General features: G+C 39.6%; 2 protein-coding genes and 1 long non-coding RNA gene across 5 annotated transcripts; 2 read left to right on the top strand and 1 right to left on the bottom strand.

Moving 5' to 3' along the window:
• Nucleotides 1-4,610: 4,610 nt before the first annotated feature.
• LOC115749625 lies at nucleotides 4,611-8,145 on the bottom strand. Its single transcript, XR_004016361.2, has 3 exons — nucleotides 7,477-8,145; nucleotides 5,905-6,042; nucleotides 4,611-5,007 (listed from the first exon to the last, which is right to left on the bottom strand). It is a non-coding gene; the product is annotated as an uncharacterized LOC115749625 (long non-coding RNA).
• Nucleotides 8,146-8,290: 145 nt separating this feature from the next.
• On the top strand, nucleotides 8,291-14,610 carry LOC115749627 (ribosomal RNA small subunit methyltransferase H). 2 transcript variants are annotated; one of them, XM_030686522.2, is made up of 5 exons: nucleotides 8,291-8,879; nucleotides 9,996-10,247; nucleotides 12,295-12,363; nucleotides 13,471-13,626; nucleotides 13,912-14,064. In XM_030686522.2, the coding sequence occupies exons 1-5, from the start codon at nucleotides 8,424-8,426 to the stop codon at nucleotides 13,927-13,929; spliced, it is 951 nt and encodes a 316-aa protein (XP_030542382.1). In that variant the 5' UTR covers nucleotides 8,291-8,423; the 3' UTR covers nucleotides 13,930-14,064. The 2 variants fall into 2 exon arrangements, with proteins under 2 accessions (XP_030542382.1, XP_030542381.1); XM_030686521.2 differs by having other exon boundaries at nucleotides 8,294-8,879; nucleotides 13,471-13,663; nucleotides 13,912-14,610.
• A 4,737-nt stretch (nucleotides 14,611-19,347) lies between these two features.
• On the top strand, nucleotides 19,348-23,947 carry LOC115749626 (glucan endo-1,3-beta-glucosidase 5-like). Of its 2 annotated transcripts, XM_030686519.2 has the most exons (3): nucleotides 19,353-19,530; nucleotides 19,658-20,214; nucleotides 22,569-23,947. In XM_030686519.2, the coding sequence occupies exons 2-3, from the start codon at nucleotides 19,865-19,867 to the stop codon at nucleotides 23,692-23,694; spliced, it is 1,476 nt and encodes a 491-aa protein (XP_030542379.1). In that variant the 5' UTR covers nucleotides 19,353-19,530; nucleotides 19,658-19,864; the 3' UTR covers nucleotides 23,695-23,947. The 2 variants fall into 2 exon arrangements, with proteins under 2 accessions (XP_030542378.1, XP_030542379.1); XM_030686518.2 differs by having other exon boundaries at nucleotides 19,348-20,214.
• Nucleotides 23,948-26,146: the final 2,199 nt, after the last annotated feature.

Raw genomic sequence — 26,146 nt, 5'->3', positions numbered from 1 at the left:
GAACCCCACATTTGTGCGTTGGGCCGTGTGTATAGAGGTGTGGATTGTGGAGTTCTATAGTTCGATTATCGGGTTTGATGGAAATCTGGTTAACCGTAGTCAATGCCTACTTTGATGATTTCGTGATTTATTTTAGTGGTTGTTGCTTGATAGTTTTGCTCAAATGAATAGTGGATTAAATAGTTTAATTATCTGGTTAGAAGTTTTGCTTGCTGAGCTATTAGGTCACCCCTATTTGGGAAACAACTTTTCAGATACTCGGGTATGGCGTTGGATCGAACCCGAAGACAATGGCGAAAGTGAAGCTCGGCAACGACATCGTTTGGATGAGAGTAGTTTCCATGTCTTGCAATTTTCCTTATTAATGCTTTCAACTTTTGGGCTTAAGTACACCACAAGTGCCAAAACTTGTGAATGACACTCACTTTAGTGTCAAAACTTTCAAAACGATCACTTAAGTGCCAATTTTTTTGAAAAACGATCTCTTCAATGCTAAAACTTTCAAAACGATAACTTAAGTGTCAATTTTTTTTTTATAAAAAAACGATCATTTAAGTATCAACTTTTTAAAAAAATAATCACTTCAGTGTCAATTCCACCGAGACACGTCGGCTCAAATATTAATAAAAAATAGCACGTGTCGGATTTTTGACAAGCCACGTCGGCTTAAATTGGAGTTGGCAATCAAGTGATCATTTTTAGAAGAAGTTGGCACTTCAATGATCGTTTTTTAAAAGAGTTGGCACTTAAATGATTGTTTTAAAAGTTTTGGCACTAAAGTGAGCGCCGTACACAAGTTTTGACACTTTTAGTGTACTTTAGCCCAACTTTTGTAAACAACTTTCTAAAAGGTATACGTACATAAACTTGGTATCTTCCAAATCTGTTGTTTGGGGAATTCGTGTGTTTTTATCAAATTACAAACTCTTGAATAAAGCATTACCCTTATGCGTCGTGCTTGCCGTTTATTTTATACTTGCACTTGTATTTTCTTTTAGTCTTCCGCATGTGCCTATGTATTATATAATACCATATTAAAACAGATCGTGTATAATGAGCGAGTGAGGATGGCCCCTCACGTAAGTTGGCATCGGAGCGGGAGGATCGAGGGGCTGGTCCCCGACAATGCGGTATCAAAGTGGGTAAGTGGAGTAATAAGGCGCGCTAGTGACTAATTTGTTTGGTAGGCACATATGCAATTAAAATTTACAAGTGCATGTGATTGTATTTGTTAGGTCATAAATGGTAGCTTCTATTGCTTGTTAGTTAAGAGGTTCGTCGATCACTACTAGGGATTGATGATCTTTATGGTTATTTGTGGTTATAGTACGGTGATCGATAGGTGGATTGGGCGGTAAGTTCAAATGGTAAGGATTAGGTTTGAATCGTTGAAGTTTGGTAGTTAGCCTATTTGGAATGATTGTGGATATGGAATTGTGGTGGATTGACATTTGTGAAGTATAGGCTTGACTCTATGCTATATCCCGATGGTTTTAGCAGTCGACTTTCATTGGTAGCCCTAATTGATGATTGAGGTTCACAAGGAAGCGAATGAGGTATGTAAAGCTTAAATATTGATTTTGAACGATGGGCCAATCTGATTGAATTATATTACTTCTAACAAGGACAACGATCAGATTTGGGACATGGTATGGGACGTATCGAGCGGGACTCAACTTCGTAGATGTGTGGGTTGGAGACAGACCGGGTGAAAGCTGGTGGGCCAGTAGTGAGCCCGTCCGAAGAAGACGAGGAGTGATGCTAGGGCAGAGAGTCTTAGGCAAGGTGCGACTGCTGGCGGGCTTCTAAGATGGCAATAGGGGTAGGAATAAACCAAGCCATACATAATAATAAAAAAAAAAAGGTGGGTATAGGTGTTGTGTGGAATCCTACTCGTTTTGAAAATCGCATTATTTTAAAGTTGGTTCTCAAAGTGAAAAATATTTTCAAAGAATACATGGCATTGCATCTTGAACGACCAACGACAAGAGGATGAGTGGATTGAGATAACGTGAGTGAGGAATTCCCGAAATGCCTCATGGGGTGTTAGTGACAGTTGGTTTGTATGTGTGCCTCCAAATGTGAGTCAGAGAGGGCTCCTACGGCATGATCAAGGTAGCCTCGAGAGGAAATGAGACCCACACAAGCTAGTCGGCCAGCGACTTGGCGGTGTCGTGGTGGGATGTAAGATGATAATTATGTAAAGACCGTAACTAACGGAACCACATCCATGGAATGTGAATGTGATATCGAAATTGACGAGTTGTGGAAACAAATATGAAAGGTTCGTAATGGAATCGTGGGTGGATGGTATGATGGAAATGCCGGGAATCTGTGAGTTTATGAGGTCGAAGAGGTTAAGATTACGAGATGTGATGGTTGATGATGAAGAATAAGTACCCTTATCTATTTGAAGGAGGGAGCAAAGGCTATGTTTTAGGGTCGAAATTTCTTAAGAAGGGGAGAATTTGTAAGACCCAGAATTTTCGCCGATTAAATTAACGAGCGGATTAGTATTTAACGAGATTGGACTAATCGGGATGATGAATCGGGGGTTAATTGAGGTGGCAATGGACTATTTAACTTTGGTGGTCGACGGGCACAACCAGAGTTAAATGTTAGAAAATTTTGGAGCGACGGTCATTACGGATCACAAAAGAATTAAATTGCGTGAGAATCGGTTCAGGATTGAACCTCGAACCCCCTTAAATCGACCCAACCCCATCCCTTCTATTTAAGCCCCTCTTCTCTTTCTCAGAAACCCCCCAAACCCAAGAGCTCTCTCACTATCGTCCTCTAGTGTGCGCTGAGAAAAACGGCCTGTTTGAGCTCGTTTGGAAAGCGAATCGAGCTCTATTTTTTCCCACGCAACCGTAAGATCGTGGGAAACAAGGATCTAAAGGTTAATCATCCAAAAAGTTGAGGAAATTTTGTGAGTTTGAGCAGGACAAAAGCTGGTCAATGGAGATCCGGTTTGTTTTTGCTTCGATTCGAGCTTCGTTTGTTTCAAACACGATTCCTAGGCAAGTAATTCTTCTATCCTCACCATTAGCCTTTCCAATTGTCATTTGATGTGGTGATTTATGTTGGTTTGAAAATGGGTATGAATCAATGGAGGTTTAGTTATCTAGTTAGAAGTTTTGCTTGCTAAGTTGTTAGCTCATCCCTATTTGGGAAACATTTTTTCAGATACTTAGGTAAGGCGTTGGATCGAACCATGAAGACGGTGGTAAAAGTTAAGTTTGGCGACGATATCGTTTGGATGGAAGTAGTTCCCAGGTCTTGCAATTTTCCTTATTAATGCTTTGAACTTTTGTAAAGAATTTTCTAAAAGGTATACTTACATAAACTTGATATTTTCCAAATCTATTGTTTGGTGAACTCGTGTGTTTTTATCGGGTTACAAACTATTGAATAAAGTCTTACCCTTAAGCATCGTGCCTGCCGTTTGTTTGGTGATAATACTACACTTCTATCACTCTAATAACAATTTAGGTCATTCAATTAATGCTGGACGAGGTGCAATGAAAATGAATGTTGCATTTATTTCACGAAAAGCTCAAAGTTTGAAAAATAATTTTCAAAATATAATTGGTTATATTATTGAGAAAAATTAGTCAACAAAAAGTATTTTTCTTATCAATAATAATTTATGACTAATTATCTTCTTAGATGATAAAAATATTTTTCGTCCTTATCCACTTAAACAAAGTACATCAATTGAATTTGACCTTTCCTAAAAGTAGAGGGATCAAAAGTGCAACTTATCTTACAAGCTTATATAGCAAACCATCACTTGTCATTGTGGGGGTGTCAAGCAAGTTTTACCAAATGTGGAATGAAAATTTGAGGGAAGGAGCTAAATTTGATAAAGGCTGCGTTTAGAAAGGCTTTTGGGGAAATCCTTTGGGAAAATGCAAATGCCTTTAGTCCGAAGGGATTTGGTAAAATGCAAAAGCTGTTTGGTAAACTATAATTGAAAAGTGCATTGAGAAGAAAGTTTGGGAAAATGCCGTTTCGTAAACATATATTTGGAAAGTCATTTGATGTGACTTATTTAGATTTTTTTATTTTAATTTGTTTAAAATTGAAAAAAGAAAACAATGACTGCCATGTTTGTATGTTTGCATTGAGAATAATGTAAAAGAGACGTACCAACAAATTTATAAATAAAAAAAATGACATCAAAGTGGACTTCTTTCACAATTAAAAAGAGAGTACTTTCATTATAATAAACATAGTCACATATGCACTGATACAAGATTTACGTTGTCATTGAAAATTCCAACCATCCTTAAATATTTACTAAACTCATGGTTATTCGATCACGTAAACATCCCATGTCAGAAGATAAATTATCATTTGAAGCACTAGTCTTCTCATTTACATCATTAAGGTTAACTGAATATTCATAATCAAGATCCATAACTTGAGCTTAGCTCCCATGCAAGGTGAAGGTTGTTGTGTTCCTTTGTTATGATAACATACGCCTTGGCAAGTGTCATTTGCTCTGACAACTACCGAGAAAGTGATGTTGTGCTCACTAATTCTTCAAGAAAATTTAAAACCTGATGAGATTCCCATTGAGGACTTTCTCTTCTTTCCTAAGATCCATTGTTGAAATTTATACCGATATTGATTACAATGCCAATGGTCCATAAGCAGGAAAACAATGGGAAACATTCAATTTAGTTTTGACAGGGCATATATAGGGAGGAGAAGAAGTGACCAATTGGATCCTAAGTACATCAAAATGATTATCAGCTATACTAGAAACGCCAATATACACCATTATGGCATTGAAAGCTACGCAAAACTTAGCAGAAGAGACAACATATCTAACTCTGCCAAAATCAACGAACCATGTCAGCAAAACCACGGCAAGCATATATCTCTTACGCTCGCTCATAAATCCTCTACCTCTAAGTGCAACAATGTCAAGAAGCATGATCTAGCTAGTTTCTTAGCCACATGCTAGACAGATTAACTTCCTCATATTCCACTAATCTTTTCTTCTTTTCTTCTCTTATCTAATTCCTCTTAAAATTCTCTAGGTAGAAAGTATAAGTCAAAAGAAAATTTATTAGGACTGAAACCTTCATTGAGGTCACTCTTGCTGGTAATTAGTCACTAGAGTTACGGTAAGATAGGCAATTCTGATAGGATATATCCTAAATCGGATCGAACAAATACACGAGAGAATAGAAAAATAGATGACACACGAGTTTATCCAGGTTAACCCCAGAATAGGGCTACGTCCTACAAAGAGATTTCACTATAATATTTAGGTTTACACCACACCACTCGTTATAATGATTTCTCATATGAGCACAATATATATAGAGCTTAAAATGGGCCAAAAACCTAAGCCTATCTGAATCCCTTTTATCCCACAACAAACGGGCCAATTTATACACAAGCCTAAACCGATGTTGCTTCGTAGACGTTGCCCTCGAGCCCCCGCCCGCTCACCGGCAAGCGGGGCAGCAGACCCCTCACTGGGGAGCGGAACCTCCGCTCGCCGACCGAGCAACGAGACCCCCGTCAATCCATGTGCAAGGGTTACATGTCGTTGGTTTATGCTTTAGTTTTCCTAAGCTTACGTGAGCGTGCCCGGTATGAGAAACAAGGGTCCCCGAAGTATTCGCCAACTCCAACAAATTCAACCAAGACACAACCAATTCAAGTAAAGGGGATCAGAGATTGCAAGCTGAAAATCAAATCGAATTCGCAAGAGGCCCGGTAGTGACACCACCAATCAACTACGATCAAATTGGTACAAGGGATTTCCCTTTAATTATCGTGATCAACAAACGAAACAGAATCATCAACAAAGAACCCTGCAATTATACTTGCACAGATTTCACGTCCTGATCCTCATTTTGATTATGCTGAATCATCAACAAATAATATGTGCATAGGTAATGTTTCAATTACACCTGTTGACGGAGTTAATATAGTGAATCTAATGAAAGCATGATAAGGGGCATACTTACATCCCAAGACTGTCAATTTGTCTTCAAGTGACAGTACTTTTAGCCTCTACAAAGGAAAACACACGAAGCACCTTAGAACAAATACCAAGGAGACAAATCTCAACTTCTAATCGCAACTTGATAAGCAGGACAACAATACAAGTAATTTACTGAATTAATTTTCTTTGTTGTGTCCGCATGTGAAGGGCATGAACATTTGAAAGAGGAGACAACTATAGTAAAATTTCAAGTAAAGAGGCAAGATCCAGAATTGAGGAGTAGAGAGCAACAAAAGAGAAGCATTAGAAACACCTTGTCCAAGTTCTTTTTTAGAAAATTTGTCAGCAATGTCCTGTTCTCAGCATCTTGCCACAACTTAAGCATTCAAATAGAATATTAACCTTCACGAACATGACTCACATCCATATGTTTGCATTCATCAAATAAAAGCTTGATTTCACATTTCCATCCACAGCTATCTAACCTACATCTTCGAGAACATTATGAAATATATGGAAATAATATTCATCAGAGTACCATCTTGACTGGTTTCTCTATGTCCTCCTTTCTCCTAATCCCACATAGACGAAAGTAAACAAAAAAGTCATATTTGCTTCGATGAGTAGTGCACGCATCCTAGACCAGCTAAATTCAAAGATGCAACTCTATTCAAATAAACCATTGGCACTTCAAAATTTAAATGTTGATCGGCCAAACCAAAATGGTGCAGCTCAATTCCTTCAACCTAGATACGTTAAACCCCAAATCACAGCACAGTCGTTCCCTTTCCAGATCCAACAACCGGGAAATTCACATTGTAAAGCCAAGTAGAGGAAATTCCCACTCCAGCGACAACTCAAGCCACGATCCGCGCAACCCGACTATGCGTAATCGTGATCGAACTATAAATAATTTTTTTGGGCAGCCAAAACCACCCAGCCAAAATGTGGATAAGCCGCATGGAGCTATTGCCATTCAGTTTGATCGAGCAAGCTAAATATGGGAGAAAATGGTAACATATCGATTGGTCACCGCAGTTTAGGGGTGTCAATGGGCCGGGTTTGAGTCGGCCCAAAACTTAACAAGATCGAGCTAGGCTAGGTCCGACCCGGCCCGAGCCCGAATTACAAGTGCCCCAACTCTTCCGCCAGAGTCGGGTAGGGTCAGATTCTTTTTCTTTTTTTTTTTATTTTTTGAAATTAAAATCACTTCACAAACCTATCGAATGAAAGAATATAAAAAATAAAAAATAAATTAAATTAAAAAGAAAACATTGGTGTTAAAAAAACCTAGAGCCACCCGGCCCGAAAATTAGGTGATTTTTTGGGCCGGGCCGAGTCGCGTTGGGCCAACACAAACTTTTTTTACACTCCTATTGCAGTTTTAACATAGATTAGCCAATCAAAGCGAATCATGTCCCAACCTAATCAAAGGTAACTAAATTGCCGATCGAGTTGAGATGGACATCGGTGGTAGAGATTAGCAATGAAAGTGAAGGTACCTTTCTAATCGAGTTCCGGAGAGAGAGGAGGCCATCCCAATAGGCCTTGTGCTTCAGCTTCAGGGGCTTCAGGTGACATTCCATTTCTTCATTGCTTCCATGGTCATTGGATTTGGGATGAAGAAGATTTCTAGGGATTACTTCGGAGCCCGGGTGAGCACTCCGAGGTCGCCGGACCCCAAGCGGGGCCCCACGACCTCGGCGAGCCTTATGACAATAGATCTGGAGGGACGGTGCCACCGTTGATGAGGCGATCGGTGACAACCATCGACCGGAGGCGACCAAGTGAGCGATGTCACACTTGTGAGGCGAACGAAGAATGGTGAGCGAGCTGGGCTTCGTTAGGTGAGCGTGCGAGCGAAAAGAGCAAGGGAAGAGAGAGCGTCAAATCAAAGGGTATTTATGTTCAAAAGGGTAAATATGGAATTAAGATCAATAAGTGAGGGTAATAGTGGAAATTCAAAAAATTCATTAATTCGGCACTGTTGCATGCCGAGAAAGCCAGAAAGTTGGAAGCACGTGTGAGGGAGTCTTGGGCTAAAAGGCCTACTGAAGGCCTTGAAAAAGCTAGCATTTGGAAAATGGACTCTCAAAAATACCAGCCAGATGCTCTAGCATTTGCCCAAGGGCCTTTAGAGGTCCAAAGGGCTTTGCAAAGCTATTCCCAAACGCATCTCTGTAAATTGTACCCGAGCAATATAAGCGTCAAAATCGACCTCCTAAGAAACCTCGTGGACCAAAAATTGTAATTTCTCAAAAAGGAGGGACTGCCCCGCACAACGGAAAATTTGGATGTCAGCTTCGCATTTGGGGTTGGGGAACACTCCGCTCCTCTCTGCCACGCCTGGCAGCCAGAAGTGAGCTCATCCGAGCTTCCATGGCGGAAGTGAAGCTCCATCTCCAAATTGAAGTGGACTAGGGTTTTGGTTTGTGGGTCGTAATTGGAGATGGCGACTGTGACGGCACTGAAACTGCTGACGCTGTCGTCTCCTTTTGTGCTCAAACCTCCCCAACTAACGTGGGTGTGTTGTGGGTTGATTTCGTTTCGCTCTCCGCCACTCGAATCTCGGTCTCGTTGCGTTGGAGCGCGTTTCTCGACGAGCAGCAAGAGCGACCCATCGGTTAAGGAGACGACGGCGAAGAAGAAGAAGAAGAAGGAGGGGAAGGGGAAGGGGAAGGGGAAGGTGGATGGTGGGAATGGGAGAGGAGCTACGGCGATGGAGGCGTTGTTGAAGCGGAGGACGCGTTCATCCAGAGAGCTCGACGATGAGATGGTCCAGCAGTTGCTTGGCGTCGACAACCACATACCGGTGCTGCTCGGTGAAGTGCTGGATGTCTTCTCGGGCCGGAAACTCCGGTCTTTCGCTGACTGCACTCTCGGTGCCGCCGGCCATTCTTCTGCTGTTAGTATGCATATTTTCCTTATGCGTCTGTGCCGTTTGTTCAATTTGTTCTTTTTCAGCAAAGCGCACTTTTGCTTGCATAGAAGCTTGTGGAAAGATAGATACTTGGGTGGAAATGCTGAGATCAAGGACGTTCAGGGACTTAATTTGAAGTTATTGAGCAGGGTATTTTGCATGAAATTGAAACCTGCATGTAGTCAAGATTTCCATCCTGGTTTTTGTTAGTGGGTTCTGGACGCTCCGAAGAACATTTATCTATGCTTCATTTCCTTTTTGATGGTGGGTAGTTTAGCAGATAGGGAAGAGCTAGAAAACAGATTTATGGGAAGGATCCTTGGTGATGGGCTAAATGGAAATCTCTTTGAAAAGTTGATGAATGACTGTAGTGCTAGAAAAATAGCGTAGAGTTGTTGTTATGCTGAATTTAGCTGCAGAGTCAGCTCCCTTGTTGCTTTTGCCAATCATAAGATATTCCATCCACCTTCAGTCCATGAGGCTCAGCAATTAGAATGAATACTTCGTTGAACAACTTAATAATACCTTTTTTGGCTCAGCAATCAGCATAATGGTCTTGGGACACTGCTTGTGATATTAGCAAGCAAAAACCAGAATTGCAGTAGCACCATAGGCAAACTTGACATGGTCCTTAATACCCAAATTGCATTTGAAAATACTCTCTGTTAAGCTTCTTGACTATCTTATTCCATTATATGAGAATGACTATCAGTACTCATAAATTGAGAGAGCAAATGAACTTCTTTTATTTTGCTGCTAGGCTAAATACTATTTTGTTTATTCTCTTAAAAGTATAATTCACTTCTTGTAGTGGGAAGTTGGAATTCTGGTCCCTCACATAGTTATGCTTCAAATGGGTCCTATAGGAATAATGCATCTTCTGGATGCGTATCTTTTGGTCTCTAACGGGCTCAGAGTCTAATCATTTGTTTAATTGGAGTAATAGTTTTCTTATGTTCTGAATAAATAAGATGTGTGCTGCTATTCTCATGACCTTGTTTTGTTGAAGATGGCTTTTGCTGATTCTAACATTTCCGTCTATTTTATTGCTTTATGGTCATCCTTAATTCCTTTCCATTATTGTCTCTTGCTAAATAACAGATTATCCAGGCACACCCAGAATTGCAGTGTTATCTTGGAATGGATGTCGATCCTATGGCACATCAAATGGCAAAGACCAAGATCGATGCTCTTTTGCATGGTGATTCCTTGTCCATGTCTTCAAACTTGAGAGGATATTTTCTTTTGAGGAACTTTAGATTTATAAAATCCGTGGTTGATGAGGTTGCTGATGAGCTGATGGACTCTGGATTTGATGGCATCTTAATGGACTTGGGAGTGTCATCGATGCAGGTTGGTCATTTTATCCTATCTATATTGGTGTTTGTGCATTCTTCTATTTCACTAATCATCTGCTTCAACTTACTTAAATTAGGTTGGAGAGTGTAAGAAGTATCCCCTTCAATGCTCTCTTTTATCCACTTAAATTAATCAGACTAGATGAGTTTTAAATCACTTTTTCATCCCTTCTTTTGAAACTAAATATTCACATCAAGCAACAACCTTACTCTGAGGCTCTGCTTCACCGTCCACGTGATATAGTTCTTTCACGTAAGCTAAACTATCACCTCTACTTATCTGCTAAACTGATCACGTTCCTCAGCTGAGGACAGGTCTACCAAAAAGTTGAACTATACTCTAAAGGTGCACTAGCAAGATGTGACATCTTCTGTTGGAAACTGGCTAAATGTTGTATTTCGTCTCATACAAATTTTACAGTGGTCTTTTGCAATATTTAGAATTTTATGTAGGCAATTAGAATGGTCGATTTATGAGTGGATTTGTAATTAAAGGTTATATTGGATGGAAGTATAGTAAGACAGAGAGGATATTCGAGTTGTTGAAGTCAAGCTCCTTATAAGCGCGGGTCCTTTGAAGGCATAGATATGCGAAGCCAACCAGTTCCCTTGAAATTTGAACAAAGTCATTGCTTTCTTCCTTCATCTGCATACAAAAAAGTTGCTGCTAGCCTTACCAAAAAAAAAAAAAAAGTTGCTGCTAGGGGGAAAAAAAGAGAGAGAAAGGAACCAAACCAACCTTTACCCCTTTACCTTATGTTTCTCTCGTTCTCTTTTTCGACATATCTTTTAGGCCATTTTCCATATTTTGTTGTTGTTAATTCCATAAAATAGTGTCATGGCTAAAAGTTCAACCTAGAGGGGGTAGCAAAACTTGATGTATTTTTGTGGACTTACGAATCAAGTTTGATATATATAGGAAGGGTTTAATATGTGCAAAAAGTAAGCTGATGGTATCAAGTGCAGTATGTTTCTATAAGATAAATATGGAAACAAGTAAAGAGATAGAAGATGATGCATGTAGATAGTGGTTCGGTTTAGATCAAGCTTACATCCGCTCCTCCCAGATAGCCACCAACTGGTTGGAATCCTATAGTAATCCTTTGAGTAGTTACAACCATAGCGCATGCTGCTTCTACCCGAAGCTGGTAGATCACGTTACCAAATTCCAAGCACTACTAAAACACTTATACCCTTCTCAAATGAGCTTGCAATCAGTGACAAGTACTCTTGGTAAATGTATTCTTTCTCACAACACAAAAGGAATGTGAATGTATCATTGTACGAAACTTTCTCTGTTCATTGTCATAGTTTTGATTTCTTCTTCAGTGTGCATTCATCTTCTTATATAGTGTTCAATCTCCAATATAGCCATCGATGATCATCAAGAGGATCAATTTAGCCATTGAAGATAAGCAACTCAATCACCTGAGATATGATCGCTCATACAGTCAAATCTCCAGGTGTAGCTTCCACGAATAGAGTTGGATTAGGAAATTATCCTTTTTACCAAAGTGATTGATGATTTGTTGGATCCTCTTTTATTTATGCCTTCTGGAGTTGAAGGCTTGAGGCTTGCTGTTATATTCTTTGAGACTCAGATTTATAGTCAAATGAATATCTTGATCTTCATTTCACAATGTAGAATCATGAGAAGCGCACGTTCATCTCAAGAGATATAGAGAGCTGCTCATATCAGCGATCCATGAGTCTATCCAAGTTTTCCGCTGGTAGTTGACTTATGTATTGCTTTCATTTCGATCTTCGTGAGTACATTAGTGATCAAGTCATCACAGAGTTTGTTCACCTTATGGTACCTTTAAGTCTTCAGGAACTTCCCGTTGTTTCCTGACTTGTTCACCCTCTATTAAGATCCTTCTAGTCTTCACGAGTCTTTCCACTTTGAACTTCAGATTAAATCAATGGAGATGGAGCATCCTTCATATCATTATTGGTTGAAATAAAACAAAATCTGTTTTGTCAATTTCAAAATATCATAGCAGGTTTTCTCATTGGAAGTTCCTCACTGAAGTTTTTTATAGGTTAACAATGCTGAAAGAGGTTTCAGTGTCCTAAATGATGGACCTCTTGATATGAGAATGGATCCTCAGGTGAGAGCTGTTTTGATGTTCTATTGGTTTTGCTTGTTTTATAGAAGAAAATTTAAGATTTTGATAATTTATGCTGTATTAAGCTCTTTGAGTGGACGGAGCTTCAAAGAAATTTTTATGCTATTTGAAACTCTTGGGGATGTGAGTTGCTTAGTATTGTGATGAAATATAGCTAAAAAAAAAACTAGAAAGGCTCACTTTATTATGTATCTTATGCTTATCATTCCTGTGATCTTGAGGGACCTGGGGACATAGTGAAAACCCTAGCTTAAAAATCATTTGACTGATCCCCCGTGTCCCGGATCATGTGGAAAATGAACCACAAGGTCCCTCTATTATCTTGTCATTCTTCTTGTAGTAATGTGTTTTCCCTTACTCCGGTAAAAAAAAAGTGTTTTCCCTTAACCTATGCTGACTTCTTCCTTTTATGTCAGCCTAGAAGCTAACCTTTTGGAAAGGGTACACTGCCAAAAAATGGCCAATGGGCTAAAGAAACTGTCGTCAGTCTCTCCGTCAAGGGGCAGTTGTAACGGGAGAAAAGTTCATTCAAAAATAGTTATACTTTACCTTTTCCTTTCCCTTTGTCCAATCTTTCCAAATCCAAAAGTTAAGTGTAATGGTTGGTGTCAACATGTTTACTAATTAGATGAGATGCATCAGATTCCCTTGGAACTTCTTCTACAGCTCTTTATCATCTAGCAGGACAGGAACTTCTAGAGATATCATTGTGTCTGAATGATTTATCTCCTTTGTGGCAACTTCTTTTGTTTCATTGTCTTCATGATGGCTTTTCAGTTCTGCTCCCCGACAGTTTCTGAGAACACCACCTTGAACTGGTTATGATTCGTCTTCATTTGTAGCTTTCTGCAGTATGTATCCCCATCAGACAAAAGTGAAGTAAATGAGAAAATGCTATTAACTTTGTGTGAATAAAACTATTTATCCAGAGCCAATCTCTCTTTCCCTTCAGTTTGGTCTATGCTGAAAGACTGTGTAGCTCAAAGTTGCACCGTGCTGCTTGTTCTATTGTCCTTCACATGTTTTTCCTTTGCTTGATGCTGAATTACATGAGGTTGTGTTTTACTGACTGAAACAGGAACTTGGCAGGCAAGTTTGAAAGCAGAAGACATCTTAAACTCTTGGCCTGAATCTGAAGTTGGACGAATCTTGCGGGAGTATGGTGAAGAAAGCAATTGGTTCTCCTTGCAGAATAAGATTGTTAAATCTCGTGTTCGCGGTGGACTGCATTCCACTAGAGACCTCGTTAGTCTAATCCAAAACTCAACTCCCAGGACAAAAGGTTACCATAGACAACGGCCTTTTTACTTCTGCTTTGAGCACCTCTCTTAACAAAACGTATAATGACATAACCTGCATTTTTTAACAAAATCTATCTATTTAAACCATGATCATGAGCAAGTGCAATATACTCCTATGTTTATTCACTGATTTCTAAATCTCGATTGCTGGCAAATTTAGTAAATACCCTTACTGCTCTTGACCTTTAATCAGTGCATATGCTCCCTTCATCATTTATTCCAATGGCAGGAAGACAAGGTTGGATAAAAACAGCAACGCGGGTATTTCAGGCTTTACGGATAGCAGTCAACGATGAACTCAAGACACTGCAAGACTCTCTCTATTCTTGTTTTGAGTGCCTTACACCTGGTGGTAGGCTCGCTGTCATCTCCTTCCACAGTTTGGAGGACAGGATAGTGAAACAGACATTTCTTGACATTGTGAGAGGCAAGAGAACTGATGAAGATGGAGAGATAAGTGAAGAGATGAAGAGAGATCTTGCAAGTGCTGTCACTAATGACAATGACAAGGAAGTGTGGATTAGGCAGATAATACATGGTGAAAAGGGTAGGATTTTAACCAAGAGACCAATAACTCCATCTGAGAAGGAAGAGAAGTTGAACCGCCGGAGCAGGAGTGCTAAGCTCAGGGTGATCGAGAAGATCTAACTTTCTGACAACAATCACAAGGTATTCAGTGCAAAATTTATTCTGTCTTCCCGGATAATATGTGGCTGCATCTGCTTTGATGCAAATCGCTGACTTGTCAGATGGGGTTAGATGCATCCCACAATGCTGAAATGCTGAATGCTAAGCATTTCTGTTCTCCTCTCCTCTGTTTTCTTCTTCTGATGAATTAGGGTTAAGAAAATTTTGTTGTAAGTTATGTTCCAATACATCCCTTTCAAAATCGCATGAATAAAATTTCCTTTCTGGGTTTTAGTTTCTTCTCTTTTGGTGATTTTATTCTTCAAAGGGATAAAACAGGTTTTGTTTTGAGGTACTTCTGCATGCTTACTGGGAAGCTTAATACTTTCCTCCCAAATTAGAAAAAGAAAGAAGAATGTTCTCCCTATTGGTCATGCTCTTATCTCTCTCTCTCTCTCTCTCTCTCTCTCTGTGCAACATAATGTACGAATAAACATATTGAAGAACAGCAGCCTAGCTTGAGTCCATGACATGTTTTTTTTGTCCTAGACGGCTGGAATGAACAGGAATGACAGGACTAGTTCATGCATTAGTCAATCTGGGAAAGAACCTGAGAAAGCAGCTCAGGACGTTCCATCTGCTCCAGACAAAAGCAATAATCAGAGTTAACACGACGTGGATGAAACGCCTGGAGGGAGGCGTGTCATCTGCACATGCTTTCTGCATCACTGGTTTCGGACCGAATCTTCTTACTTGTCGTCTTTAGTGACGGCAACAAATATTCTCATGACTTGGTGTCGAGCAACTGCGTGACTGCGTGAGCTCAAAGGAAAGTTCGTGTCGAGCACTTGACTACTTGCCTTTCACATTAGTTTACAGGCGGCATCTTGGACCTCCATCGTTCCTGTTTTCCTCCCCTTTTTCTCTGGGGACGATCTTGGTGTGCCTTGTAGATTTGGATTACTTGCGACCCAAGTCAACAAATTAATGTCGTTGTTCGGAGAGGCAACACGTGAAGTTGTCTAGGTTTCAAGATTCCAAAACCAGCGGACTGGTTTTGGTTTTTAGCGAAAAATAAAATAAATACTAAAAAATTACCAAAAAACCTTAAACTTATTTCAATTGTGTCAATTCAGCCCTTCTAATCAATTTTGTCCGGAAATTATTGATATGAGGCAGTGCGCTAACGTGGTCATTTTTTTTATGATATTTTACCATTTTTTGAATTTTATTTTTTTCTCTTTCTTTTATTTTTCTTCCTCTTCCTCCAACCAGCCATCGAGCCTAGCGATCAACTAGAGGCAAGGACTAGTGAAGCTCGCCTTCGCCTCCGGCTAGGCCATCCATGGCGAGGCTCGACCTCGCTCATCAACTGCGAGGTTCGGCCTCGCGTGGCCATGGTGAGGCACTACCTCGCCGACCTCGCCCATCAACCACGAGGTCCGGCCTCGCACGGCCATGGTGAGGCACTACCTCGCCGACCTCGCCCATCAACCGTGAGGTCCGACCTTGCGCGGCCATGGTGAGGCACTACCTCGCCAGCGACGGTGAGGTCGCACCTCGCCTTTGCCTGTGGCTAGCTAGAGGAAAAAGAAGAAAAAAAAATGAAAGAAAAGAAAAAAATAAAAAATTCTAAGTGAGCGTTAGCCGCGCCACATTAGCGATTTTTGGCCAAAATTGGCCAAAATGATTGAATTGATACAAATGAGAAAGGTTTAGGACCGAATTAAAAAAAATATGACCGAGTTAATATAATTACAATAAATTTAAAACTTTTTTGGTAATTTTCCCCTCAATTCAAAAACCTCAATCTTAGACCCTAATATGGGTTAAAATGTTGGGTTTTCGATTTCGCGATTTCATGTAGCTCTTGACATGAACCTTCAAACAGAGCAAAAATCATGTGAACTGAATATGGGACAAAATAAGGTTCCGTTTGTTTTGTAAAAAATAAATGAGCTGAAAAATATTTTAAAAAATCCGATCGATTTTATCGCTTAAAATAATTAATCAATAAAAATATTTTTACTACCAACGAAAGTATATATATCTCAATATTTTCATAAATGATAAAAAAAAAATTGTATAAATTCTTGAACTGGGTTTGGATAAAAAGTTTACAGTACATTTTGGCAAGGGGGATTGAATTTGAAACAAGGACATAAGGCATCGATGAGACAGGCGCAAGAATCCAAGCGGTCATTTCGTTTTGGGCCCACTCGAGATCAGCTTTGGGTTTTCCGCCAGTTGTCTCAAGCGCAGCAACACCATCTGACATGCCGAATCATTTCGAAGACTCCGAAACTCACTCTCTCCTTCCACGTGTAGCAACTCATTCGAAATGCCGAATCATTTCGAAGACTCCGAAAAAAGTTACTTAAAAAAAATACATATTATTTAGAATAATTAATCAATTGGAGGTGTTTTCATTTCGCGCCTAAACGTTTTCGTAGATAATGAAAATAATTTTTGCTCGTTCATTTTGTAAGCGACACAAGATGTCGTTTTTAGAAAAAAATATTTTTCAAATTTTTTTTTTTTTTCGCAAAATAAACGAAGCCTAAATCTTAGATTGGACGGGGAGGAATCACGCCAAGGGACGATAATAATAGGTCATCTTTGCAATCTAATTTACGGTTTCTGAAGATATATTATTTCACAAAATAAACGAAGCCTAAATATATTATGTGAACTTCGTGATCCGGGGCTAATACGGGAGTCGAAATCCAAATAGGTTATCCGAAAGATTATATTACGCGCATTTGACGATGTGGAGGACAACAAGCATCCTTAACCTAAGCTTTGTGTCGATATGACTCATGTTTTTTCACAACAAAATTAAGATAAGAGGAAGGGTTTGTTTAAACATTTAAAGGATCATGTCTAAAAAAATTTATATTCAATCAAATTGTGTGTTGGTGGACTGAATCATGTGTTAAAGTAAGCGGCAACATTGTTTTCGCCGGTATCAAGCCGTAATTGAAGATGGGTCAAATAAAAATTTTGATTTCATAATTAATAGGTATAAGTACGATTAGCGGTGACGTCAATTTTATTTTTAGAGTGAAATAATGCATACTATGACTAGGAATGCAGTGCAAATAAATCCCAGTGAAAATTTTAGATAAGGACCTAAAAGTGAATCTTGTTTCAAAGAAAATAAAAAATAAAATGACAAAAATGTCATTGGTCTTCTTTGAAACAAAGATAGCACTTCATAATCTTATTGGAGAAAATGAGGGCACTTTAGGCCCTTATTTGAAATTTTTCCTAATTCTCGATATCGGCAATATTTAATTGGCCTCATTAACAACTCTACCAATGTCACCCGCCAGTGAACACCACTCAATTATAATTACGTTAGGATCTCAAAGAAAATCGGAAGTAATAGTTGAAGCTTGTAATTAAAGATTATCGCCAAAACAATCAGATAGAAAAAAAAATTAACAGGACAGTGTTCTATTAGTTTGATTCGTCAAAAATTTTAGTAATTTTTAATTTGCTAATATTTTTCATGCTTATCTTGTTTTTAGTTTATTAATTTTCTTCAATATGCTATTTGTCATATTTAACGGAAAAAAATTCGACAAAAAAGATATTTAAAGGAAAAAACACTAAGAATTAAAGTTGGATTTGGTTGAGTATGGATCTATTCCGGCATGAGTCGCTTAAACTTATATTACATAAAAATAAGTCAATATGGATCACACTTTTTCTTTTTTTACCCACTCCCCATTTGACCCATCCATTCGAAAAATTTAAATATATTCTTGAAATCTACCTCTAATGTAAATGTAAGTGGAAGTTTGTTCAGTTAGTGGCCCTCGCCCAGCCACGACGAGGGATCGCGACCTTTGCAAGCCACGACCACTCGCCCAACGATCGGCGACGGGCGACGGGCCCTTAGCAGGTGGTCGGCAATCTCATGCCAACCCAATGAAAATAAAAAGAAAAGAAAATTAGAAAATAATTAAAAATTAAAAAACATTGAAATATTATTTAATATTTGTCATGTCAACGCTAGTGCCATGTCAGTACCGATAGGTCAAATGGATTAAATTGAGAAAATTGCAAACGGTTTCGGGCTCAATTGACAAAAAAAAAAATAAAAAAGTTTATAACTGAATTGACATAATTGCAATAAATTTAAGAATTTTTTTTTAATAATTTTCCGTGTAGATGTAGATAGATAGTATGTTATATTCACTCATACCTTATGGTCTAAATTTTCAGATTAATGGACCGTCATAGCACAAAATTTCATAATATCAAACAATTGAGTGAATTAACCTTTTTTTTAAAGATCCGGCACCATAAAAGAAGTCAAAAATCTAGTAGGACCACACTAGCTCCTCCGTCTTTTCTCCATAAATTGGAGAACTTCAGAAGCACTTATAATTATTGATTTCAAGACATAATAGACCAAAAAAAAAATATTTCAAGACATAACAAACAATGCTGAAATATATTGGGATTTGCACAAAAATTCCAAATGAATGGTCAAATTATGCTAAAAAAAAAAAAAACTATAACAGTACCTCAAATTCTTCGAGCAAGGCATAACTCTCTCTCTCTCTCTCTCTCTCTCTCGACAATGCATTTGAGTTCGAAAAATTTCATTTCATAGGTTTAAGTCCTTTAATATGAGAAAGTCTTTCATTTTAATCCTTCTTTAGTTTTGTTAGGTTTAATAAACGGAATATTTACGTGGCATTTTTTTTTTTTACCAGAGTCAAATGAGATTTGAAAAACATGGTAAGAGAAAAGTCGTGCGGGTTAAATATCTACTTAAAATTTATAGAGTTAATTGAAGGGTTTTTTTTTTTGGGGGGGTGGGTGGTGCGTGGTTGTTGAAGGATTCAAGTACGTCGAAGTTGCAAGAATTTTAATACTGCAATGCTTGAAATTTAGAAGTCGAACGTAATTTCGTGACGCGTTTCGCCTTCTCTATTAAAGAAGAGTGAGAGCAACTTCTAGTGCAAGTAGAAAGCGACGCCTTACTTAATATATCCTTTTCGGCATGTCCAGAGCAGCTCTCCCCCCCTGTTCTAAACACACTCTCTCTCTCTCTCTTCCTTGGTTGTCGAGTTCGGCCGTCTTCCTACGAACTTTCGAGGTGTTCCGGTCTCGTTGGTATTCCATTGCTGTAATTTTTGCCCTGTTCTTGGTGATCTTTCTTGTCTCTGTGCTTTCTTGGGGCGCTCTCTTTTGCTCTGTTCTGGTATATGCTTTGGCTGATACTTTACACATATACTCTGTCCACTTTCGTCTTCTTTAATTTTAGCTTGCTGTCTTCTCTTTTGCTTGCAACTCTCTTTCTCTGATGATTCTTTATTGCGTCTTGTGAGGAACCTTCCATAGTCTAGTCCGTCTCTGTCTCAAGCTCAAGATGACCTCTCTTTCCCTTTGTGCTTGAAGATAAAGAAGACCAACTCGGGTTTCTGGGTCACCGACAGTTGAATTCTTTGTCGATTCCAGTGACAAGTTCGGTGTGAATGATAGGAGGACCCGAGTGAATCGAGTGTTTGGGTGGTTCGAACTGAGATTTTGTGGATATGGGGTTCTTTAAATTTATAGCTTTTAGTAGGCTGTGTGTTGCCCTGCTATTGTTGGCTGAGCTGGTGAGCTCGGTAGGTGGGATTGGAGTGAATTGGGGAACGCAGGCGACGCATCCTCTGCCGCCTGCGACGGTGGTGAGGATGCTGCAGGACAATGGGATTCAGAAGGTGAAGTTTTTCGACGCCAATTCGAGCATCTTGAGCGCTCTGAGCAAGTCTGGGCTTCAGGTGATGGTGGGGATTCCGAATGACATGCTCTCTTCTCTGGCGAGCAACGTTGAGGCAGCAGAGGATTGGGTCGCGAAGAATCTCTCTTCACACATCTCTGCCAATGGAGTGGACATCCGGTAACCTCTCCACGCTTTTTTTCTTTCTGTTTACCTTCGATGAAGTCGCTAGCAATACGTTCAGTCAAATGTTTATGGATCTGCTTATGTGGTATTGATGAAAATCAGAACTTCAATTTCATTGGAAGTACCAAAACGCAAAGCCTGTCCTATTAACCTCTCCACACATGTTTTGAGGCTCTTGGAAACTGGGGTTGTAGATTGATTCAGTTTAGTGCACAGTGTAGTCTAGGTTAATAACATGCTCCTGATTGGAATTACACAAAGAGCTCAAGGTGGCCTAGTCCATCAGGGAATTGTTGACCCTATCGCTGTTAGTCGATGGTGGAATATGATCGTTAGATGTGCATGACGCCACAATTTGAGCTAAGAGTTGATCTCTTAACCTTGCCTGCCTCCTTAAAGCCATAAGCTTATATCAAGCCATTTGTGTAAGCAGAGGCATCTCACTGTGTAGTCTGCATTTGGTATTGCTCGTTGAAATCTGTGATTCCTTCCGTTGCTTTTTAAGGGAGGCGAGGACCTTCCAAAGTCATGCGTATGTGGTGCATGATTTTCAGAGCTGGGTAGTAAAATCTGTGTTAGCTGTCTCTTTGAGGCTAGTGATGAAGTTGAGATGTTCTTGCTTCACAGTTGAAACTTGCAAAGCCAGGAGGTTGGAGTTTTGCCCTGTGCAAAATTCACTTGCAAAATTTAGAATCTACGTCCTAGAACAATTATGAGCCATCTGGTTCAGAGTCTTCTTAGGCTTCTCGTTTCTGTGTGTCTTCGGATTGCAGAGTGGTGTTTACATGCTAATGTAGTTGTCTAGGAAGTGATTTCAAATGAAAATATGAGTGCAGCTTCAAAAGGACTACTTTACAAAGGTCCTTCCCAACTTCCTTGAACAATTTAGAGCGTCTATTTCTCGATCGTACCCAGCTTATCTATTATCCTAGTTCTTTTTCTTTTTCTTTTTTTTTTTTGGGTCATTTACCTTTATTTAGCTAACTGGAGTCGCAAACATGGGTGTTGAGTCTAGTTCTTTGAGGCTCCTTCCCCTATCTTCTTTATATTTCATCTCCTTTCTATCCTTCCAACAAGAATCAGAAGAGTTATCGCTTTATATGTAGACAGCGTAGGAGACCATTCATTCTTTCTTTTTTTTCTTTAATGCGAAATATCTTTGGTGGGAAATCCCAGGCCAACAAAATCTCCCTCTTTAAGAGATCATTCTTTTGGATAAAAGGTATCTTGAAGTGGCTATACTGGCCTCCTTTCTTGAAACTCTGAATGGAACCGGGGGGCCTTTCCCATTCTGTATAAATGGAACTCCAAAACCACTTGAAGATCTGTGAGACACAGGCCATATGGAAAGGCATTTGAACTGTTTCTTGCAAGGTTGTTCTTCAGAGAGAATGGATGATTGCCACAGGATAGCACCTTGAGAAATCTCCAGCTTTCAAAGAGATAATAGGATGAGGAGTTGATCCTTTAGACAGAATCATAATTTCGAGATCCTGCTAACTGATTGCTCGACAACGGAGGATAGTTTGCGCAATGATGATAACAACTGCCATTTTAGGTAGAAAGCAGAATCTTATCTAACCACCAAGCTTAAGCGTTCCTCATTACACAGATTCGGATAATTTTGTCAGATATAATTGACTTCAACAAGATTGTGCTCTAATTCTACATTAGGAGTTTAATCATTTGATTGAATAAAGAACCAGGTTTGCAACAATCAATTCAGCGTAGATGTGGAATCTCCGAAAGTAGAACTTTTCTTTCCTTTGAAGCAGGAAGTTATTTGCCATTCCATTCGAAATATGGCTTATTGAGGAATTCTCTCTCCTTTGGCTAGACAGAGCCCATCAATTGCCTATTTGTTTCTGAGTTTGTTCCTTTGCCTTAAGCATCAATCTACATGATATTTTTCTTCATTAGGTATCTAGCCAGTATGTTGCCCCTATTCATCGTGTCTTCTCATCCAGACCATGTGTATGGAGAAATTCCTGTGACTGGCAGATATGTGCTTCGATGTTAAAACTAAGGAGAACACCAAATTAGGAAATGTTAGACACAATGTCTGAAGAGTAGGGTCTGGGACCTATCCTTGGCATTGTTTGGGATGCATTACACAGAGAATGCAAATCATATTCCCTAACATTGGAAGTAACTTCCTTGGACTGGCATCCTATAAATAGTGCACAAAATAGATATAACAATCAGGTTCTGTTTTAGTCTCCGCCAGCCCAGTATTTTACCTAGTGTCCCCTCAATTTTGATCAAAGTATCCGAACTCATCATAGCTGCTTTAAATGAGCATTCAGTACTTCATTACTTGTAATGACAAAGAATGATGTTTCTTCTAGGTATGTTGCAGTAGGGAATGAACCCTTTCTATCGACGTACAACGGAAGCTACCTGAATACAACCCTTCCCGCCCTCCAGAATGTCCAGGCAGCTGTTGTGAAAGCCGGATTGAGCACCCAGGTCAAAGTCACCATCCCTCTCAATGCGGATGTGTTAGGGAGCTCGACAAACCTTCCTTCTGATGGAGACTTCCGGCCAGATATCCGGAGTCTCATGTTGGAGATCGTGAAGTTCCTCAGCGACAATGGAGCTCCTTTCACCATCAACTTCTACCCTTTCATTAGCCTCTACAAAGACCCCAACTTCCCGATAGATTTTGCCTTCTTCGACAACTCGTCATCGACGCTGAACGATAAAGGCACGGTATACACCAATGTGTTCGATGCGAGTCACGACATGCTTGTGTGGGCTCTGCAGAAGAATGGTTTTGGAAACATGTCCATCATTGTTGGAGAGGTCGGATGGCCTACAGATGGAGACAAGAATGCGAATGCAAAGAATGCTCAGCGGTTCAACCAAGGGTTCATGACTCGGTACTCGGCTGGAAAGGGGACCCCTATGAGACCTGGCCAATTGGACGCCTACTTGTTCAGCCTAATTGATGAAGATGGAAAGAGCATTCAACCCGGCAACTTCGAGCGCCATTGGGGTCTGTTCTATTACGATGGGCAGCCAAAGTACGAGCTGCATCTTGGTTCCACAAACTCAAATGGCTTGGTAGCTGCAAGGGATGTCAAATATCTGCCTAAGAAATGGTGTGTGATGTCACAGTCAGCGAGCCTCCAAGACTCGCAAGTGGCACCTAGTGTGGGCTACGCTTGTGCCCACGCGGACTGCACAAGTCTCGGGTACGGGACTTCGTGTGGCAACTTGGATGCTCAAGGGAACATCTCGTACGCGTTCAATAGCTACTACCAGCAAAATAACCAACTCGACAGCGCCTGTCAGTTCCCCAACCTATCGGTGATCTCGGGCAGCGATCCCTCTGTTGGAGATTGTAAATTCATTATCATGATCCAGACGCAGTCCTTGAGCTTGGTTGGGAATGCCGGATCTCGGATAAGAGGTATTGTTCCAGCTGTGTTGGTGTCCTCGTTGCTGTACATGATTTTGTGGATGTCATAGCTATTCCATATACTGGTACATGGTTTTCATAAAGGATTGTGGCTTCATCATAAGTGCTGTTAACACTGCGTACACGGTTATACCCGTCTTCATTTTCTCGTAAATAGACATTAGCAGAATTGGAAAAAGAGTTGAATTCTGTCAATTGATATTAGAACCGCTGTTAAGCACTTGCCAAAACAAGGATACCGAAATCAGGAAATTCAGGTTGGGTCGCCCCAAGGTAAAAAAAGGGAGTCATGGGTTGATCAAATTTTACCATTCTTTTATTTGTGTTTTTCTGTTTTGGGTGAAAAATTTTCCCTTTGTTTTTTTATTTGGTTGATCTATTACTCTTGAAGAGTTGACATTGAGAATTTACCCCTGGCTAACTACACAAAATCTTGATTATATTGAATTTGAGAAAATGACGCAAATAGTCCATGAATTTTAGCCCAATGTTCAATATCGTCCCCGAACTTATAATTTGTTCAATGTGATTTCTGAATTACAAGAAAATATTCAATGTAGTCCTTTCGTTTGCTCGGACGACAAATTAGGTAATATTTGATAACATGAATTGTTACGTGTTGAGTTATACTTTTAAAATTGATGAGTCTACGTGTCCATCTTTCATCCATCTATTTTAGAAGAGGAAAAAAAAAAAAAAATACTAGGGCGTTAACATGTCGATCATTATTTGATGACATTGATTATTATATCTTGATTTGACATGAGTATCTTGCTCAGGATAATTCAAGTGTATAAATATATATTATTTTTATTTTTGTCAAACTTAGCGGATCAAAAACCACATTAGCAGATTCGGTTAACTAGAATTAATGCAAAGACGACATTAAGCATAGTTTAGGGACTAAATTGAATACTTACTAATAGTTTAGGAACTGCATTGAACAAATTAAAAGATCATGGACGACATTACATATTGAATCAAAATTGAGGGGTCATTTGTGTCCTTTTCCCATCTAATTTCTACTATTACAAGAGGACCGTTCACTATGTCCACCCAGCCTATAAAACCGTGTTTAGAATGTTAAGAGTAAACCAAACGAGTTTGTGGCTAGGAAGTTTTCTTCCTCAGGTTCTTAAAACACTCCCCAGGCACTTCCAAGTGAGAACTTATGTATAGGAGCAGCTAACTAGATCACTTCAACCTTCAAAGCTGGTGTGGATCATTAACACCACACAATGCAACTTCCTCCTTAGCATATACATATCTTCCCATTACACCTTTACAACCCTTTGTTTTTCAGCAGAACCAAGAGTTATTACAGCACTTCTCAATGTTTTTAACAACTTTCTTGGGTAGGATGAACACCCCGCACCAACAGGAGACTATGTTGTAAATTACAATAGAATTGATGAGTTACAATCTACCAGCAAGGGAGTACTTCTCTCGCACTCCAACGCCGAATCCTGCTCAATATCCTATCCACGAGGACTTTACGGTCCCTCTCCGACAGATGCCTGAAATCAAACATAGCCCCGGGTATCTAACAGGCAACTTCCCAGTCTTATAACTAGCCGTTTCAACCAGTTGTTGAAGTTGAGAGCTCCAAACCCCCGAAGTATAGTGATCGGTCTTCGGAGGGATTAGTTTCAACCAAGACATCTTGTAGAATGCCTGAATATGTATTCACCACTTCCTGCAAAGCCTTCATTGTCCCAACTATCTGAATCTCTTATCATAAGCAAAAGTATTTGTTAGCCTAACTGCGGAAGCCATGGGATGGTGCTTCAAGCTGCCCCTTCAGCAGCCTTATGAAGAATCTTGGAGAATTATGTCAATTACAATCACAAATAGATTAGGGGACAAAGGATCTCCTTGCTTGAGACCTTTGCCACTGAGAAGTATCCCTCAAAACCTAAATTTGAAACGGCAGAAAAAGCCGGGAGTTGGACACAGCTTCTAGTCCACTCTAAAGTTCCTGCAGGGAAGCCAAGAGCAGACATAATAGTTATGGCGGTTTGACGAGGACTTGTAGTTCACCATTTTGTCGGGGAAATCGGGGTATGAAGAAGATAAAAGATCTTTCGATCAAATTTGTTGATAATTATGGTTATGGAGGTTCATTGGGGAGGACAATCCTCTTTGAAAAAGGGTAGTTGTGCATAGACATGGCCGGTTCAAAGGAACTGCTCATTCCAGTTCAGGAACCGGCCCTTGAAGGGGCCGATTCAGAACCGGCGATTCCCGGCCTGTTTCGGTTCCATTTTTTAATTTTAATTTTTAAAATAATAAATAATAAAATAAACATAATAAATTATAAATTATAATCAAATTGTACATTATAATAAAATTTGGGAAAAAAAGAGAGAGAAGAGGAATGGGCTTGAACTTAATGAATTATCATTAAGCGCCTACATATCTTCTTGGGGATAAAAAAATCAAAGTCCATGTAGTTCTTTTACCTTTGATAACCCCAACTTATCTCATCGTCAATCGTCGCTA

Source organism: Rhodamnia argentea, chromosome 4 (assembly GCF_020921035.1).
Source record: "Rhodamnia argentea isolate NSW1041297 chromosome 4, ASM2092103v1, whole genome shotgun sequence".
In the NCBI taxonomy this organism is placed as follows: domain Eukaryota; kingdom Viridiplantae; phylum Streptophyta; class Magnoliopsida; order Myrtales; family Myrtaceae; genus Rhodamnia; species Rhodamnia argentea.
This window is presented reverse-complemented; position numbering and strand designations above follow the sequence as displayed.

Excerpts from the sequence above, each read along its gene's own strand:
- LOC115749627 (XM_030686521.2), top strand. The coding sequence starts at position 8,424 with ATGGCGACTGTGACGGCACTGAAACTGCTGACGCTGTCGTCTCCTTTT. Across the intron at positions 12,364-13,470 it reads ATATGAGAATGGATCCTCAG|GCAAGTTTGAAAGCAGAAGA; the intron begins GTGAGAGCTGTT and ends GGAACTTGGCAG. Across the intron at positions 13,664-13,911 it reads CTCAACTCCCAGGACAAAAG|GAAGACAAGGTTGGATAAAA; the intron begins GTTACCATAGAC and ends TTCCAATGGCAG.
- LOC115749626 (XM_030686518.2), top strand. The coding sequence starts at position 19,865 with ATGGGGTTCTTTAAATTTATAGCTTTTAGTAGGCTGTGTGTTGCCCTG. Across the intron at positions 20,215-22,568 it reads GCCAATGGAGTGGACATCCG|GTATGTTGCAGTAGGGAATG; the intron begins GTAACCTCTCCA and ends TGTTTCTTCTAG.